At 53.5% G+C, this 17,845-nt stretch overlaps 1 protein-coding gene across 2 annotated transcripts in view; it reads right to left on the reverse strand.

Annotated features, from left to right (window-relative positions):
• The window catches only part of KIAA1549 (KIAA1549 ortholog), a 105,044-nt gene that overhangs the window by 15,903 nt on the left and 71,296 nt on the right, over positions 1 to 17,845 (reverse strand). For both annotated transcript variants that reach the window (XR_012786134.1, XM_075558719.1), the window contains exons 12-17: positions 17,677 to 17,792; positions 12,835 to 13,040; positions 11,862 to 12,085; positions 11,028 to 11,181; positions 8,376 to 8,693; positions 2,310 to 2,356 (exon numbers count right to left, since the gene is read on the reverse strand). Coding sequence is in view for 1 of the 2 variants with exons in the window: in XM_075558719.1 (XP_075414834.1) it covers positions 2,310 to 2,356; positions 8,376 to 8,693; positions 11,028 to 11,181; positions 11,862 to 12,085; positions 12,835 to 13,040; positions 17,677 to 17,792 (1,065 nt within the window). In the remaining variant the exon portion in view is untranslated. The remainder of the gene's footprint in view (positions 1 to 2,309; positions 2,357 to 8,375; positions 8,694 to 11,027; positions 11,182 to 11,861; positions 12,086 to 12,834; positions 13,041 to 17,676; positions 17,793 to 17,845) is intronic.

The raw sequence follows: 17,845 nt of genomic DNA on the forward strand, positions 1-17,845 counted from the left end.
TTAGTTTGTTTGACTGCCATCATTGTCTGGGTGCCTATCTCTGTAACTTTGACTTGCATCTCTCTGCTGATGAAGGACCGGGAGCACCCCTTCATGTGTTCTGAGTGGCCTGCATGTCTTCCTTGGGGAAATGTCCATTCATTTCCTTGGCCCCCTTCTTTTGCTTCGCCCATTTATAAATTGGACTGTCGCTTGGCTGTTGAGTTTTGCTGTAATTTTTTAGAGATTAGACTCTCGTTGGATAAGTCACAGTCACTGTTCCACAAGCTACAAGTCCTCTCTCTTCACTCGTTGGAGAAGTCTTTTTGGTTCCGGGGGTCCCACTCGCCTGCTGCTGTCTGTGCATTTTAGTTATGTTTGGTCTTCTATCTGTGCCATGCCTCAAGGTCTCTAGCATTGTCCCTAGTTCCTTCTCTGAGATTTTTACATTTAGGTCTTTGCTTCATTTGAGTTGTTTTGTATATATGGTGTGAGGTATGGGTCCTGTATAGATAGTTTTTTTTTATTATTCTACCAATTGAGATTTAAATAGTCGTGTTGGGTTTATCCTATAAGTGACACCAGATCCTTAACTTATTATGGTCTAGCATAAAATAGTTCTCTGCACAGGACTCTTCACAGTCCACTGATGGGTAGTAGGGCAGCTCCACTCCACTGGCCTGCTCCTGATGACATACGTGCATGTGTTTGATAATTGCATGAGGAGATTATTTCCCCACACTGCTGCTCTTGGTGCTCTCGCGCGTCTCCACACTCCTCTCTGGGATCTCTTGCCTGCCCTTCGTCACTTTTGAGTGTGGTTGCAATTGGCCCTCTTGTGGAGATATCTCTACTTCAACCTCCTTCTTTTAAGACATTCCCACTGAATCCGCTGGATGTGGAATTCTAGATTGGCAGTATTTTCACTCGGCCTTACCAAGCCCGCCAGGGAAGCTCTGTAGGCTCAACTACCCCCAGGCATCTGCCTCTAGAGGAGGACTTATACCAGAAACTACATCAGACAGTGCCACAGTGGTGGCCACAAGAAGCAGTGAGGTGTGAGGGCACGATCCACAGCAGAGTGGGCACAGCTCATGTCTTCTGTCCCACACGAGTTCTGCTATCTCTTTTTTGTTCTCTTTTACGATTTACTTGGTGGTGGTGGCAGTGGTGTGAAAACACACGGCCAAGCCAACACACACCAATCCAGAGTTTCTGCAGGTACAAATCAGTGTGAGCAGCGGCAGTCTGAGTTGTGCCACCATGTCCAGCCTTCTTTTCTGGGCTGTTCCTTCTCCAGAACCAAACACGCACGGCTCCCCAGGCCCCTGGTGTTCTAACTGCTGTTTTAGTCTAATGTTCTGATTGCCATTGTTGCTTTGATGGCCCATCAAGATAGAGCTTAGGAAAGCACATGGCTCGGGGCTGACATTCTTTACTAGTTAAGTCAAACTATGGTTTGGTTTTAAGAAGACTTCATAGGGTACATTTTTGGGCTAAGGCTTAAATATTATCAGAGAAAAATCCTTTTTCTTAGCGGGGGGGTGGGGTGGATAATATCTTTGGTAACAACTCCACAGACGTAGCTTTCAGGGGTTCTGGAAGCAACACGTTCAGCCAAAGGGCTCACTGTGCTCAAGAAAGCCCAGACAATAGTTTTTATCAGGTGCAGAGCCCCCAGCAAGGTGGGCACTGCCAGTGAGGGATCCTGGTTGTCATTAGGGAAACCACCTGGTGACGTAGCTGACAGTCTTCTGGCTTATTGTACAGTGAACCAACCAAAGGGAAGAGGGCTGGTTTGTTAACCCTTGACTGCTCTGTGGAAATACTGGTTGGCTTCTCCTCTTGGTTTCTATCGACATATCTGTTCTTACTCTTCAAGGCCCCAGATTCCTGAATCTTGGCCCCAAATGCTTCACTACCCTGTTAGCACTCACTCACTTGCTCGCTCTCTCTCCACTTCTTTTCACAACTCCTCGGTTAGATCAGTGGTTCCCAAGTTTTCTTGGCCTAACGTCCCCTTTTCCAGGGGTGGGGGAAAGGTAGCTATTTAGCACCCTCCTGAAATGAATGATTTTTTCACTACAGCCTATAGTCCAGGATAAAGTGTAGGTATCTGCTTTTGCAGCTACCTCCCCCAACCCCCACATTGATCCAGCATCCTCCAGGAGCAGTATCACCCACTTTGGGAAACAGTGGTTCGATCAAGAGAACGAACATACAGCTCAGAAATGGTACCCAATTTGGACTAAGAAATGAGTCCACAGCTAGAACCAAGAGCAGCCCAGGGAAGGAAAAAGATAGAGCACATTTACACAGCAAAGCTTTACCTTGGCAGTGGACCTGACGGGGGAGTCATTCCATAGTCCTCATATCTCTGGAAGAAAAGAAGATTAATATTTAATATTGATTTGAAAGTGACAACAGCAAAATGGCAAAGTTGGGTTAGTAGGATCAGCTTTCCGGAGAGTTATTTTCTCATAAAACAAAATGAGCATGCGAGCAGGACAGTCTGTCATCGCGTAATACTAGAAGTTTCAGCTGAAAACACAAATGCACACAACTAATTTCTATACCTTCCTATCTTTTGGGTAATATAACAGAGCATGAATGGTAGACAGGTTTTCCCGCCTCCTCTGGCCTGCAGCCTCAGGGGTCTCTGCTAACAGGCAAGGCCTGGGTGCCCACTCTGACTCTGAATGCCGCTGCCAGCAGGCCCACAAGACCCAGGGAGTATCCCACAATGATTCAGGTCTTCAGGTTCAAGAGTCTCAACTATGCAAATGTGGTACCACGCTGAAGCAAAGAGAACTAGAGGCTCCAAGACACCATCAAGGTGAAGTGAGCGCCCTTACTCACTGAAGTTCTTCTGTTTCCAAAGAATCAAGCTCAAACTACTTCCTGTCCTGTTCCACAAGGTGTCCCCATATCCTCAACCAGCTCTTCTGACAGGAGCTAACTGAGTGGGTTTCTGTTCCCTGGTTGTAAAACAATATGGCACAAGACTTAAATCCATGGATTCTCCCCCAAACACACAAGGGATTCCTATTTCAGCATTTCTTTTCAGTGACCCAGAGTCATGACCTTGGCCTCAGACACACCAGCAGAACACTGCATCTAGGTGATTACTATCCAGATCCACCTGGGTTGGACCCATTGGGTGTCTGGGAGGGGTTCCCAGTTAAGATTGAAGTCTTCCTTGTTTCTTGGCCTGCTCTGATACCAGACCACTGGTTTCACAGCTGTCTGTGGACCAGCTGTTCCAAAGAAGAAAGACGAAGTTGTCCACGCCCATCAAGAGTTAGGGTCTCAGAGAGCCTATACAGGGTCATCATTGAGTGGAATCAACTCAGTGGCAGCAGGTTTGGTTTGGGTCTGAGGATGGGCTGAAGCAGTCCTTTGCGGGTACATCAACCCAGACCCACAAGGACACTCAAGAACAGGATTCACCACCTTAGTTTCATAGATGAAACGGACCCATAGGGTCATTTTCTCCCCCGAGCCTGCTCTGCCCCACTCAAATACCCACCGCAGGCTTGACCCTGCAAACTCAGCTCCGTGTGAGTGGAAAAGCACAGGCTTTGCAGTTAGACGCTGGCCACGCTACTTAGCATCCTGGGCTGATGTCCTTATGCCAGGGAGGAAACAGGACTCTCTGCCTCAGAGTCCTGACAGGTTTATAGGTAGGTAGGAAACCAGTCTCTGGTTACCTCACCTTCTGGCCAGCTCCTGGCCTGCTGGCCTCGGCAGAGCTGAGCTCCGTCAGGGAAGGGAAGTGAGCAGATGGGAGCAGGGCGTAGGAGGAAGAGGCCTTTGGGAACCTTCCCCCAGAAGAGAAATCTGAGACTGGATAAAGATTATTCACGATGGCTTCTGTGCTTTCTGTACAGGTGGGGTTACGGAAACGCATTCATATGCAGTCAAGCTAACCAAGCACACACAATCCAGGTGGTTTGGCTTTGCCCATAAGGGTTTTACCAGGCCCTTGGAGGCACAGTGGTTTGCCCGAAATGCCCCCGGTTCTGGCCCACCAGCTGCTCCAGGCATCTGCGCCTGTAAAGCAACAGCCTCGGAAACCCCACAGGGTGGCGAGGTGTTGGAATCGGCTCGATGGTAGTGTGTTTAGTAAGGGACCAGGTTAGCCTTTTGGATCTGCCTCAGAGGCACCACACAAGAAAGGCCTGGTGATCCATTTCCAAAAATTACAGCCATGAAACCAGCAGATGGGATGCGGTTCCACTGTCAGACGCAGGGGTCACCTGGAGTCTGAGTTAACTTGAGGACAAGTTTGGTTTGTGATTGTGTTTGAGCAAAGGATAAGCTAAAGTAGAACATGAACAACTGGCTGACCGCTCCTTTTTTTGTTACTCCTTTGCTAGAGATGAAGCACTGGGTTGAAGTACAGTTATTTACTGAGGGATCATTTTTCCATTTCTCTGTGACTCCAACTACACTAATCAGTTGGGTGTTGTTGTTGTAGTTGTTGTTAGGTGACAGAGATTCGATTCGGACTCACTGTGACCCTAGGTACAACAGAAACAACGTCTAGTCCCGCACCATCGTCACAATTGTTCCTGTGCTTGAGCCCACTGTTGCAGCCACCGGGTCAATCCAGCTCCTTGAGGGTCTCCTCTCTTTTGCTGCCCCTCCTCTTTACAGAGCACAATGTCCTCCACTAGGGACTGGTCTCTCCTAACAACATGTCCAAAGTATGTAAGATGAAGGAGCGCTCTGGCCGAACTTCTTCCAGACAGACCCGTTTATCTTTTGGCAGTCCACGGTAGCCTCAATATTCTTCTCCAGCACTGCAATTCAGATACATCAGTTCCTGTGTGGTCTTCCTTATTTTCACGTGCATGTGAGTCGGTGGAAAATACCACGGCTTGGTCAGGAGCACCTTAGTCCTCCAAGTAACATCCTTGCTTTCCAATCCTCTAAAGAGGTCTTGTGCAGCAGATACACCTAATGCAATGCATCCTTTGGTCTCTTGACTGCTGCTTCCGTGAGCACTGATTGTGGATCCAAGCAAGGCACAATCCTTGACAACTTCCACCTTTCCTCTGTTATCATCATGTTTGTTACCTATGGGTCCTGATCCTCATTATGTAGGTTTAGGTGGGTGGGACGGTGCAAAGCAGGTGTAAAAGGCTCTGAGGAGGGGCTGGTCAGCTTTGTCTTTCCTCTGAGTATAAGGGAGCCGTGCCAGAAGCAGAAACAGAGAGGATCCCGGGTCTATCACCAGCTGAAAATCCGTGAGATCCCTGTCTCAGGCAGCAGAGACAGCAGAGCAGAGGCCACGGCACGGAGAGCATGAGGCAGAGCACAGCAGCCACGCTGTGGAGATCAGGCGATGTTAAGACAGAACAGCAGGGTGGCTTCCTGGCCCACAAAGGCAGAGGACAAGGGACTGCATGACCCAGAAGCTGAGAACGAGAGAGGCCTAGCTGCTGGCTGAAAAGAGGTGCTGCTGTGGACCAGAGCGCATTACCCACCCTGACTTATGGTGACCCGCCGACCACCCTAACTGACCCGCAGTTGTGTGCACTGTCTGTGAGTTGGGTGGCCATTCCAGCACCGAGGAGCCCAGCAGAGAAGGAGAGTGCCGTGGGAGAACAGCTGGTGTCCAAAGAGCGTCAAGGAAGGATGGAGGGCGGAGGCATGCCTGACCTCTGCCTCGGGGCTGCAGGCCTTGGGCTGGTGTGGAGCTGGATTTCCTGTCTCCCTGTGGAAGCCGGGGTAGCTCAGAGCTGGCCCCACTCCAGTTCCTCGGTGACCCAGGGAAAGGACGAGGAGAATCAAAAAGAGAAAAGCAGGCACTTGCTTTCAACAGGTCACCGTTACGAAAGCGTTGGGGCAAAAGGCAACTGTAAGGACTGGGTCAGCTACACCCATGAAAAGCCCTTCTTAAGGTACCTGTCTTCCCAGTCAATCCAGATCTCGAGGCAGCAGAGAGAGAAGGACAAACCAGGTGGCTGCTGGGGCCTATTAGTCGGCCTGCAGGGAAGCTGCCAGACAGGAAGTTCTGCTTGCCACCTTGAGCGGGCCAAGGAGAACATGAGTGTCAACAAACCCTAAACAGCAGCTCACATGGTAGCAAGGACACCGCCTTCCTGTCCTCAGAGGAGGCAGAGCAGGGTGACAGGTTCCTCCCAGCCACAGCAGTTAAGTTTGCGGTCAACTCTCCCGCAGGCTTCGATGGCTGCAGAAAGGCCCAGACAGAAGCAAGGGTGCTGCTCTTCCACAGGCCAAAGTGTGACCGTGACCGTCACACCAGAGGGACGGCACGCACAAAGGCTGGCTCACAAGGCCGCCTACCCACCAGGGAACCGCTAGACCGTGGTGCTCACGGAAACCTCACTCTAACTTGAACGTGAGGCTAAGAGGCTTGTGGTCATGTGGCCTCTAGGACAGGGCAGTGGCCCACGGTGTTCCCCAGGCTGGCATCCTCACTCAAAGAGTCCACACGTCTTTCTTCCGTGGGGCTGCTGGGTGGGGTCACACCTCTGACCAGATTCTGGTGAGCCGTCAGCACTTGACCACTGTATCACCAGTTCAGGTGCTGGGTTTACCCACCTTCTCACAGAATCCTCTTCAACACCTGTGAACAGTGTTGTAACCAACCAGTGACTGCAACAGTGACACAACCTGTCCACGGCTCCTGCCCCAGTGACTGTGTCGTCAGCCCAGCGAGGAGGCGGAGCCACAGGAGGGCTCGTTCATTGCTGACGGCTCTTTCCGAAGCTAAACCTACAACCCAGCCAGTCCCCAAATGCAACGAGCAGCCGCAGCAGGTACCCCCGCTGCACCGCAGTCAGAGCAAAGCCTGCACCTTCTCCAGAGATGAAGCACTGTGGTGACGGCCCATTTCTCCATGATTCCCGCCAAATGATTGCGTGGTGGTGGTGATATTAGGTGCCCAGAGTGGGTTCCGACCCATAGTGACCTTATCTACAACAGAACAAAACACTGCCCGGTCCTGTGCAATCCTCAGAATTGAGCCTATGCCTGAGCCCATTGATGCAGCCACGGTGCCAATCCATCTCGAGAGCCTTCCTCTTTTTACCTGTGCCTCCACTTTACGGGGCACGATGTCCTTCTCCAGGCACTCCTGACAATATGTCCAAAGAACGGTGTGGCCAAGTCTTGCCATCTTGGCCTTAAGGAGCATTCTGCTGTCCTGGGTAAAGACAAATTAGAGTGAGTTCGTTGCCAGGAGTTCGAAGGGGGGCAGAAGGGAGGTGTGGTTTAGAGAGACTTAATCTGGAATTAGGAGAAAATAATGCTCGTGCTTCTTCTTGGGTTTGTTTGTTTGTTCTTTTCACATCTTAAGAAGGTACATCTGATGGGCGAGAACGGCCCGTTAAAATAAAGAAGAAAAGGATGGTGAAGGCAGATGAAATGCTAACACATCCCCTTCACAGGATGGCAATGTGGTCTCTGGACAGGGCGGTCCCTGCCCGGTGTGGTCCCCGGGGATCCATCCAGCTCCCAGGTGGCCCAGTCTGGGGCGTTGACGCCTTGGGCACAGCGTGTGCTGCACAGTCCTTGGGACATCGATGAGGTGTGGTTTGGCGGTTCCTCCAAGGTGCTCGCCCTGAGCCAGCCCGAGCCCCTAGTTCTTCCTCTAAGAAAAGATTCGAGCTGCACGAGAGGACTGCTTCCCGCACTCAGAAGTCACTTTTTGCCCAGGATTGCAGGTCACCCAGAGACTGCTGGAATCCAGAGCCTGTCTGGAAATGACTCACCCCACCCCTCGATTTTCAGCCAGACAATCGGGTCATGATGAGTCAGAATCCACTAGAAGGGCAACGCTCTTGGTTAGGTTTGGGGGTAAGAGGCAAGATAACGCTGGGAGGCACGCACACCTAAGAATCACCAAGCCCTTGAGATCCACAGGGCAGCATTCACCCAAGGGCAGAGTTCACAAAGGTCAGAAAGGAGGAGGAAGGGAAACAGAGGAGAGGAGGTGGGCACACACTCAACGACATGGACGAATGGCTCAATGGTCAACTCATCTGTTCTGTACACCTTCAGCAATTCCCAACACTGGGGTGTTTAAAGAGTGCGCTTGTTTTTCTAGGCGCCATCAGTGACACTTGAAATCACAGAGGCTCATCCAGCACGGTGAACCATGCTCCACAGGGTTTAGGAATAGGCTGCCAGGGCTTACTTTGGAGGCTTCTCAGGGCAGACTGGAACCTCCCACCTTTGCTCGCGGCAGCTGGGGGCCTTGGCTGTTTGCGCCACCAGGGCCTCCAGGAATCCACTTAGAAGAAGACCCTACAAACTAGTGCTTCATCAAGCCTTCGTTCTTATCACATGAGCCCTGGTGCGGCTCCACTCAGCAACAACACCCCACTCCCCCACCTGCCCAGCCTTGCCCCGGGAGGACTCACGCTGCACGCGTTGCTGGTCGTCTGGGCCGGGCTGTAGAAGGACCCCCACTGGGCAGCTCTCCTCTCTTCCCGGGAAGGGGTGCTGTTGGTGGGCAGCCCAGCGGGGGGCGCAGGGCATGGGCCCGCAGCACTGGCCGGCTGGCTGCTGGGGGCCACGAGGGCAAAGGCGTCATCCAGGAGGGAGTGCATGGTCTGGCGGGCCTCCTCGATGGACGGCCGGGGCGGGACGTACTGCGGGGCCAGGAAGGGGGGGCCGGGGTACCGCCCCAGCTCGGTCGAGGACGGAGTCTGGACTTCTGCCGGGAGGTCGGGATCAGACTGAGGGGACAACAGCAGAGGGAAGAGGCGTCAGGCACATGCTTCCCCAAACCCTGAGGATCAGAGCGGCTCTGAGCACACCTCACAGACATGGGGGAAAACAAAAAAGTACACTGTCTGGAAAAATGCAGCCACCTGGGATGCAGCAAGGCACCGGACACGCGTGTTTTTACCAAGCAGCCACGCAGACGTCTCACACGACAGACACGAAGACAACCTCGCTTTCCTTAGACTCGGGCCCCAGAAGGTAAGGCAGTCTGCAGGCTGCTTCAGTACAAGACATCACAGACCCCATGGCGTGCATGGGCACTGTGGCCTTACAGCTCTGTCAGAACTGTGGGCAGCAGAGGGGAACCCCACCCCAAACTGCCAGACTTACCAGCAGGACCCACTCTGCAGAAAAGAGCACTCCACCACTTAAACCTCAAGAAACTTCCTTGAGAATTCCAACACCACCGTTCTCTAGACAGAGCCTGCTCAGCAGCAGTGAGCGACCACCCTGAAGGGGTGGGGCAGGGGGACTGCTGCAAACCGCAGATCCCCCACCTAACAGCTCACTCCTGTGTACACGCCTTCCTGCCTGCTTCTCCACCGCCCTTATCCCCCAGGAGAGGCGCTACTACGTGACATTTCTCATCTCCCAGGCCTTCAAATCCCCACCCCCGGGGCTTGGTGTGACCCTGAAGAGTGGGAAAGTCTGCGAAGGAGAGACGTTTTCCCCTTGGGGGTTTTCAACAAGGATGTAGAGGACCCCAAGGTGGGGTCTGCAGTTTATGACTAGACACCGGAAGGATCCCCACCCTCTGCGGTCCCTGGGCTCCTTCAGGACCAAAGGAGGACGGCTGTGGTGCAAAGCGCAGCACCAAGCTAACAAGTGCCCGACTGAAGGACAAGGCGCCACACTGTGCGTGACACACCAGGAGAGCCAGGCCTCGAGCTGTGGGGCCAGGTATGAAGACCACAGAGGAGAATCAGGAGACGGCCCACGTAACAGCCGGCTGCACTGTGTGACAGACTTGGGTGATCAGAAAAAGGCTCTTCCACCAGGCCTGTGCAGAAGGAGCCACAGCCGGCTGGGGAGTGACAGGGAAGAAGGGGGGTCCCTGCTTATACACATCGGACTCTGGAAGCGGCCTCATGTGAGACGAACAAAGGAAGGAGGCCACTATCCTTAGGAGTCAAGGGGACAAGGACAGCCTTCCAGGGAGCTAGGCAGCTAGAGAGCGCAGGCCAAACGCCAGCTGCAGCAGAGCGCCATCCACCGTGTGGACGCCCTATGACATGTCCGTCTGGAAAGTAACTCTCCAACCACGCCGTCACGTCTCTCCACCAACAAGGGGTCTCGTGTGCAGACCCTCCAACTCTCCAGGATCACCCCAGTGCCCTTGAGCAGGCTGGAAGCCACAGTCGGGCTTTCGAACACGAATTCCTGGGAGACTAGTCTGGCTCCTTCAGCCCCTCATGGCGGGTTGGTGGTTAGGTCCAGCGTAGATTTGGTGCTTCGGCACGTCTGAGTATTGAGATGTCCCAAGGGGGCGTCACAAGAGGAGTGGAATATCATCTCCACTCGTCCACAAATGTTCTGAAGCCCACGTACCACCCGTCCACATGTGACGAATGACCCAGGTGGTCCAGTGTTAGAAATCACGGAGGAGCACCCACGTCATCGAGGTTTGTACAGTTTAGGGGGCAAGCACAGCCCTCTAGCAAGGCATGGCCGCCCAGGCAAGCTCTACAGTAAGTCACCTAGTCTGGCATAAATCCCGTAGTAAGCGTCTCCCTGGAAGTCTCTATGCACCTAGTGGAGCACCTTTTACTAATCGCCAGAGTTCTGTCACCCACTGTGGCCTGGAGTTGCCAGGGAATCGGTCACCTGCCTTCTTATTCTCCTCACAGAAGCTTCTGCAAGCTTCTCCCAGAAGCAGGTCTCCCCTGCAGGAGGGAAATCCCTGGACTGCCTCCCCCACCCCCCGGAGGGTGTCAGTTCACCCTCTTTCCACACCATTCTGCCGTCAGCTGCTCCCTGTGTCCTGGATTCCTCACGGCCTCCCAGTGGGATGGCAAGACCCTGCTCAGTGGGGTCTGTGGCCTCAGTCCTAATGCTACCGGTTCTGCCTTCACCGTTTGGAGATGCACTGTGCCCCGTTCATCTTGACAGCTGTTGAATTCCTTATTTCTTAGTTCTCATTAAGTCCGATCTTCTCCCCATAAAGTAATAATATGTGGAGATTAGCAGATGCTGTGTATTTTTAGTGGGGTGGGGTAGTAGTCAGAGATCAAGCACCATACAGAGCCCGCCGCCCAGGCTCCTGACCACAGTGCCCACAGACGCACCGGGCAGCCGAGGTAGGCCGAGTTGTGCACACCGGGGGGCCGTCTGTAGGTGCCGTCGCTGTCCGTGGTTATGAGCCTGTCCTTCTCAGCATCGGTGGGGCAGCCGTTGACCTGGTGCTTGCGTCGAAGCTTGGGAGAACGCTTGAGCCTCGAACTGTGGGGCACAGAGGCACATGGTCACAGGCAGACCCCGTCCTGCCCCAGCTCACCTACGAAACACTGAGCTTTCCATGCGCTTGGGGTGAGGGGTGGGGAAAGGTGTCTGTGCTCAGGGAGTACTGGGTCCACCTGGGCCAACTAACCACCGAGGACACCAGGCCACCAGCCATTTCAGCGCAATTTGGCAGAGGTGTCCAGAGCAGGGAGAGGGCTGGAGGGCTGGCCAGGACCTAGGCTGGGGAGGGGCGAGGGGTGGTGACACTATGCAGAGAGTCAAGGCTGCTGGAACAGGAAGTGCCGTCTGCCCGGTGGGTGACAATCGCTTGAAGAGCAGACTCTAAGGGGCAGTCACACTTTGTGCATGCTGGCCAAGAGCTGAGAAAGGCACCGAGGGGGACAGAGAGGAAAAGTAGATGGATGGGCAGGATGCACACACAGAATTCGGGTGGGGGCGGGGAGGACAGGGATAAAGAAGAGGGATCTGGGGAGGGGACTAGAAAGAAGGGGAGGGGAGAGGAAGAGTGGGCCCTGCTGACTTGAAGGAAGTGAAACACAGGAGACATGTCAGTGACCAGAAGCCTTGTTCCCCATCTTCTTCACCGGCCAACGGCCAGTGCCCCAGGAGCCAAGCAGTGCAGGGTGAGGGGTCTCCAAGCCTCAGGACCGTGGACCTACCTCTTCCTGGGCTCAATGAACACAGAAGGCACACTGGCTGTGGGGTCCAGGATCTTGTCGATCTGCATCTGCGCTCGCCGGTACACGCGGTGACGCTCCCGCGTGTCGCCCGAGGACAGGTCATCCACAGTGGGGAACTCGTAGTGCCCTCGGCGCTTGGCACGGAGCCGGATCTTGTTCCGGTGGTGCTCGATCTCTGATTTGTGCCGTAGCGCAGTCTGAATCTGCTCGGGGACGTAACAGAGGGGACCATGAGGCAGTACCTCCTCCCAACCCACCCAAAGCACACGCTCACTCCCCACATAGCATCTGTTCCAGGCCTGCTTCAGAGCTGGGCCTCCGGACACACTGGCTGCTGGGAGTTTCCCCTTCCCACTCAAGGTGACCCCAAGCCTGCAGGGTAGACCTGCAAGGCTGTGACCATTCTGAAGCAGCTCGCCAGGCCTGGCTCCCTGGGTGCCCTTGGAAGGGTTCGAACCACAAATCTTTAGGTTAAGAGGTTGGGCACAAACCATTTAAACTACCAGGAGCCCCTACCAAGAGCTCTGGTGGAGCATTAGGCTGCCAACCACAAGGTTAGTGGTTCAGACCCACCACCTGCTGCTTGGGAAAAAGATGAAACGGTCTGCTCTTCCATAAAGATTGACAGTCTCAGAGGCCCCATAAAGGATGAGTGTGAATGAACTTGATGGCAGTGGCTTTGGTTCTGGGGTGTTTCTAGGGACTCCTCAAAGGCAGGCCGGTCCGTTAGACATTAACAATGGCGTCTGCACAGTCAGGAAGCCACTCTGAACAGTTAGAGGCAGGACCCTCCTGAATGGAAGGTTCTCAGGCTAGCAGACCCAGAAGGGTCATCTCTGGCGACCCAGTGCAACCTCTAAGGTGGGAACAATTGTCCCTAGCTCCACCCTGGGCCCTTGTGTTTCCATCCTGAGCAGGCCAGGCATGGCTTCTCACAGAGACAGGTAAGTACCTCCTTGTTGATCTTGTTGGTCTCTGCCACACGGTCACCCGGCTTGGGAGGCTGGGCAGGGGGGGCTGGGATGGGCTGCATGGCAATCAGCTGGATCTTGCTGGGAACCCGGCGGCTGGGTTCTGCAGCATGGGCAATCCTGTCCACGTGCTCAAAGATGGACGCGGAGGAGTGCTGCTCAGGGGCCAGGGCTGGTGGGGGCGGCCCTGCTCAGGACAAGAAGCAGGAGAGTCATCAACAGAGGATTGTTCTTGACAGGATCCTTGGGGGATCGGGGAGACCCTACAAGGACACCCTACTGTGGGGACAGAGTACTGAAATCTCACTGGAAAAAAAGCCATCCAGACGACTCCAATTTAGAGTGATCTGTGTGTCCACAAAGAACTGTGCTTGCAATTTCTCTAGTGATTGAAATATCTTGAAGCCTCCAGAAGGTTTATGCAAATGAAGTGGCTCACAGAGGCGAGGGCCTAGATAGGGAGGGCAGCCCCTACCCCAGAAAGTGCCTCTTTAAGTCTGGATGCCAGTGAGGGCCCTGGGCAATGAGCTCTAGGGGCTTCCTCTTTCCCACATCCTTTGTGTGTGTGGCCCTACATCCAGCCCTCTCCTGCCTTCTCTGACTTGTCCTAGAGAAACTCGGGCATAGAGAGCAGTGGCGGCCAGCTGGTCAGAAGTGGGGGTGTCGTAGGGGCTCCTCAGCTTGCCAGGAGTCAGAGGAGGAGGGTCTTGTGTGCAGATGGTGTCAGAGGGGAATGGCGTTGACACTAAATTGATCTGAACTATCATGACATATACTGGAGCCCTGGTGGTGTAGGGGTTACGCACTGGCCCGCTAACCACAAGGCTGGCAGTTTGAAACCACTAGCTTGGGGTGAGAGACATGGGTTTCTGCTCTAGTAGAGTTATATTCTCAGAAACCCACAGGGGCAGCTCTACCCTGTACTACTGCTATTGGGGGGTCATGAGTCAGAATCAAGTCAATGGCAGTGAGTTTGGTTTGAGTTATCATATTTGGTATCAAAATAACTGGATCCCGTACCCTAACACGCCCTACCCACCCTCCCAGCCTCTGGTCGCCAAGGGAGGCCTGTGGTCTCAGAGCACGCGCCTCTCCTGGACACTTCAAAGCACAGAGGTTCATACACGACAAGGGGCTCCAGAGAGTTGGTGGGAAAATGAGATTATAAAATCACGGTGTCTTTTCACCAGCTTTTCAAAAGCTACCTCATATGTGTCCTCTGGAATCGAAAATTCTGCTGCACAAGATGTGCAAGATTCACCCACTGTAGCATGCCTCCAGAGACCACTTCTTTTATGGCTGAGCAAGGCCCCACACGTTGGCGAGAACACGCTGTGTCTATCCATTCAGCAGGCGGCGGGCGCTGGGGTTGTCCCCACCTTGCAGAGGCTGAGTTTGCTGCTGCTGCTGCTGCTGCACATGGTGGGCTTGGGCCTGCTTGAGTCCCCACTCCCAATGGCTCGGGGCACAGGTAGGCATCGCTTTTAAAGGAAGCCCAAAGCTTCATAACTTCAAATGTACGTGAGAAATAAGGGAGATAGGAGGGGGACTCAAACAGTTGTGTGAGTATGTAATATGTGGTAGTCACATAATCCGTTGTCAATTTGAGACTTAAGAGTGAAGGGGTGGAGTTGAGCCTGTCAATCAGGTTGCAGCTTGATGACCTCATTTGAAGGCACTAAGGAGATAAACAGCTCGCTGGAGGTGGAGCACACTGACTTCCTGGGGAAGGCATTCCTGTTGACAAGACACACGGAGCTACGCTAGGGCTCTAGAGCTGAGGAGCCACATGGAGACCCCCTGCCAAGGCTGAGATGCTTCTACCGCCACTGGATCCACAAGACTTTCCACCCACTGGCCTGTGATCTTCCTGCATTAAGCATCATTGCATGTGTTGCATGAGTCTGAAGAGGGCTTTGTAGATTGGTATCAGACATATAGGCTAATATCAGACTTATGGACTTGATCTGGACTAGACTGAAGTGTTTTCTCAATATTCAATTGCTCTTGTATATAAAGCTCTTTCTTATACACATATGAATGTCTGGATTTGTTTCTCTAGTCCACCCAGACTAACACAAAAGGCATGAATTTTTTTAAGCCCCCCTCACTGTATAAAGGGTTCTCCTCAGAGTAAAAAATATATACAATATATATGTGTGTGAGTAAGAACAATGTGAGGCCAAGCAATAGGAAATTTTTATGGACTATAAGTCAGTGATATTTAAGTTTACGTAGTTCCTGGTAACTGGCTCTGCCCTGAGTCAGTTCCATGTTCTCTATAGAAGGACGGTTAGGAGCTACGGCCATCTGAGGCCGGCTCTTCCTGGGCATCTCTCCCTGACCATGCCTTGGCACCGCACACTTTAGGCACTGTGCCTGAGGAGAGATCATTAGCTTCCACAGATAGGCTGGCCTTACAGAGTAACGGCAAGTGTCACAAAGGGTCACCCATTAAGCCACTGATACCTTGGGGGACATGGGAGGGGGGAGGATCATGTCCCGCTGAGGAGCAGCAACCTGGTGCCTGGCTGGCACATGACATGATGCCCTGCAAGGGTGACTGAGGGGCAGTCTATGGACTACGGGTGTCATAGTGCATCCATGCCAGGACATCCGTGATGACAGAGTACCCCAGGCTTCAAGATGCATGAGAGACAGACACTGTGCATGGGAACACAGAACCAGCTGCCCGAGTCTTCTGTGGTCCTAGCCCCACCCTCAGAAGTGCGGCTGTTGCTATGCCACCAGGCTGATTCCGACTCCCATCACCCTGTGTGGCAGAGCAGAACGGCTCCACAGGGTTTCTTAGCTTGTCATCCCTACGGAGAAGGACATCATGCTTGGTAAAGCACAGCATCAGCAGCAACGAAGAAGGCCCTCCGTGAGATGGGCTGACACAGTGGCTGCAAAGATGGGCTTGATCACAGCAAGGGCGTGAAGATGGCACAGGGCCAGACTGGGTTTCCTTCCGCTGGGGCGACCCCTATGAGTTGGCACACCGGTGTTTCCAGGAGCAGACCCCCAGGTCTTTCCTGAGGAGCTGCTAGGGGGTTCAAGTGGCCTACACTTCATTTCACAGCCGAGCGCTTAACCACTGTGTCATCAGGGCTCTTTTGCTCAAAGTGAACGTCTATTAAAAGAAGAAGGGGAACAGGTGGCAGATGTAAGAGTGGCTAGAATGTGAAGGCAGCCCAGAAAGAAAGACACCCCCCACCCCCACATTGTGTTGTCCGTCCTGGGAGTGAGGCCACCCAAGCTGCAGCCTGGGATGGGATGGCCCTGTCCTATCTCATCACCCCACTTGGTGGCTGTGGTAGTTGGAGGATTTTATGTCAAGCTGAATTTGTATGAAAGGGTATGGGTGGGGTGCAACCTGTCAATCAAGCTATAGCCTGATGATGCCAATTTGGGGGTGTGGCCTTCTTATAAGGAAGAGACTGGGAATCTCCTACTCTCTCTGCCCTCAACCTTCCAGCTTGTTGGCACTCTGCCTGCCTCCAGGGGTGGCCCCATGTGGATCGCCTGGCCCTGAGAGCTGCTGGCACCCGTCATGTTTCCACCGCTCTCGGATCCACACCAGCCATGATCTTCCTCATCCCACTTCGCCTTTCTGCATCACTGGGCTGCAGCTTCGTGAGACTGAAGAGGGACTTATGGGCTAGTACCAGACTTATAGACTTCAGTTGGACTTAGCTGGGATAGCCTCTGCTTTCTTAACAGAAAGCTCTTTCTTATAAATACATGAGTGCCGCTGGATTTCTCTAGATAACCCAGTGTAACACAGTGGCCACAGGCCCCCATTCGGTCATTCACCTGAGAAGCAGGGTACTCAGGCCCTTGGATGGCTTCCACTGAACAAAGGAGCTGAGTAAGGAGGGAGAGGGAGACGCTGGACAGAGGACGCCGACTCGATGTGCTGCTCGGTCATACAGGCATAGAAAGTCGGGCTGTTCCGACTTTCTGTTGCGCCTCGCACAAACACTGACAAAAGCTGGGTGAACACAGCCTCGGAAATCACGGGGACAGATGGATGAACTCTATGTAAGCGACGGCCATGGGGCTCACCTTCCCGCATTCTCACTCTTCTGTGGTGATGCGTGGAATCTGTCAGAGGTACATTGCCAGGCCTTTCTGCCTAATCTGTCTTAGTCCACCCTGGGGGACTTCTGCTTGGGAAAGAATCATGGGAGATAAAAGACTGGAGAACTCAGAGAATCCCAGGCGAGGTGATACTTGGGGAGAGTGGCAGGGAGGGGTGTGTGGGCAGCCTCACAGGGGGTGTTTCAAGAAGAGGAATCATGGATTCAGCACTGGGAGCTGTGTACACATCCACAATTTTTTTAAATTAAAACCCATGGAGCACAGCTGTGCTTTGACAGACGTGGGGGCACCGTGGGTTATTGTCGACAGAGGTCCTGGTGCTGTGTTGTCCGCAGCTAAAGCATCAGACATGAATGACGTCACCTGGCCACAGTCACGTGGGCTCAGAGCTCTGAGAAGCATGTCAGAAGCTCACTGACAAGGTCAGTGGTAAACTACTAAGGGGCTTCCTAAGGAGGTGGGCGCTGACCCCCCAGAGGGGCCTCTGAGACGCAGTGCCAGAGCAACTCTCAGCATAACCACAGAACACACCTGCAAGAGGGGGCACCTTGCAAGGCCTTCCCCCACGCAGACCACACTGGGCCGTGACCTGGGACCATCAACACACAACCAGTGGTCCAGCTCACAGAGGTCTGAGAAACGGTTCAGCACGTGAGTGATGTGGACCCTGAATGTCAGGAACGACGATGTCCACGGGGAGGTGGGAAAGAACCACTGACCGTTCTGGAGGCCTCGTGGGGGCCTGCTGTCGACGACCGCCACCGGGGGCTTGTCACCCACATCCCGCTCACTGGACTCCTCGCTGACAGTCGAGTCGGCATCCGAGGGAGAAATTCTGCAGGCACAAAGCAGGTTCCACGTGAGGGAGGAGGAAGGGCCGCATCCCGA

This window comes from Tenrec ecaudatus, chromosome 9 (assembly GCF_050624435.1).
Source record: "Tenrec ecaudatus isolate mTenEca1 chromosome 9, mTenEca1.hap1, whole genome shotgun sequence".
Taxonomy (NCBI): Eukaryota; Metazoa; Chordata; class Mammalia; order Afrosoricida; family Tenrecidae; genus Tenrec; species Tenrec ecaudatus.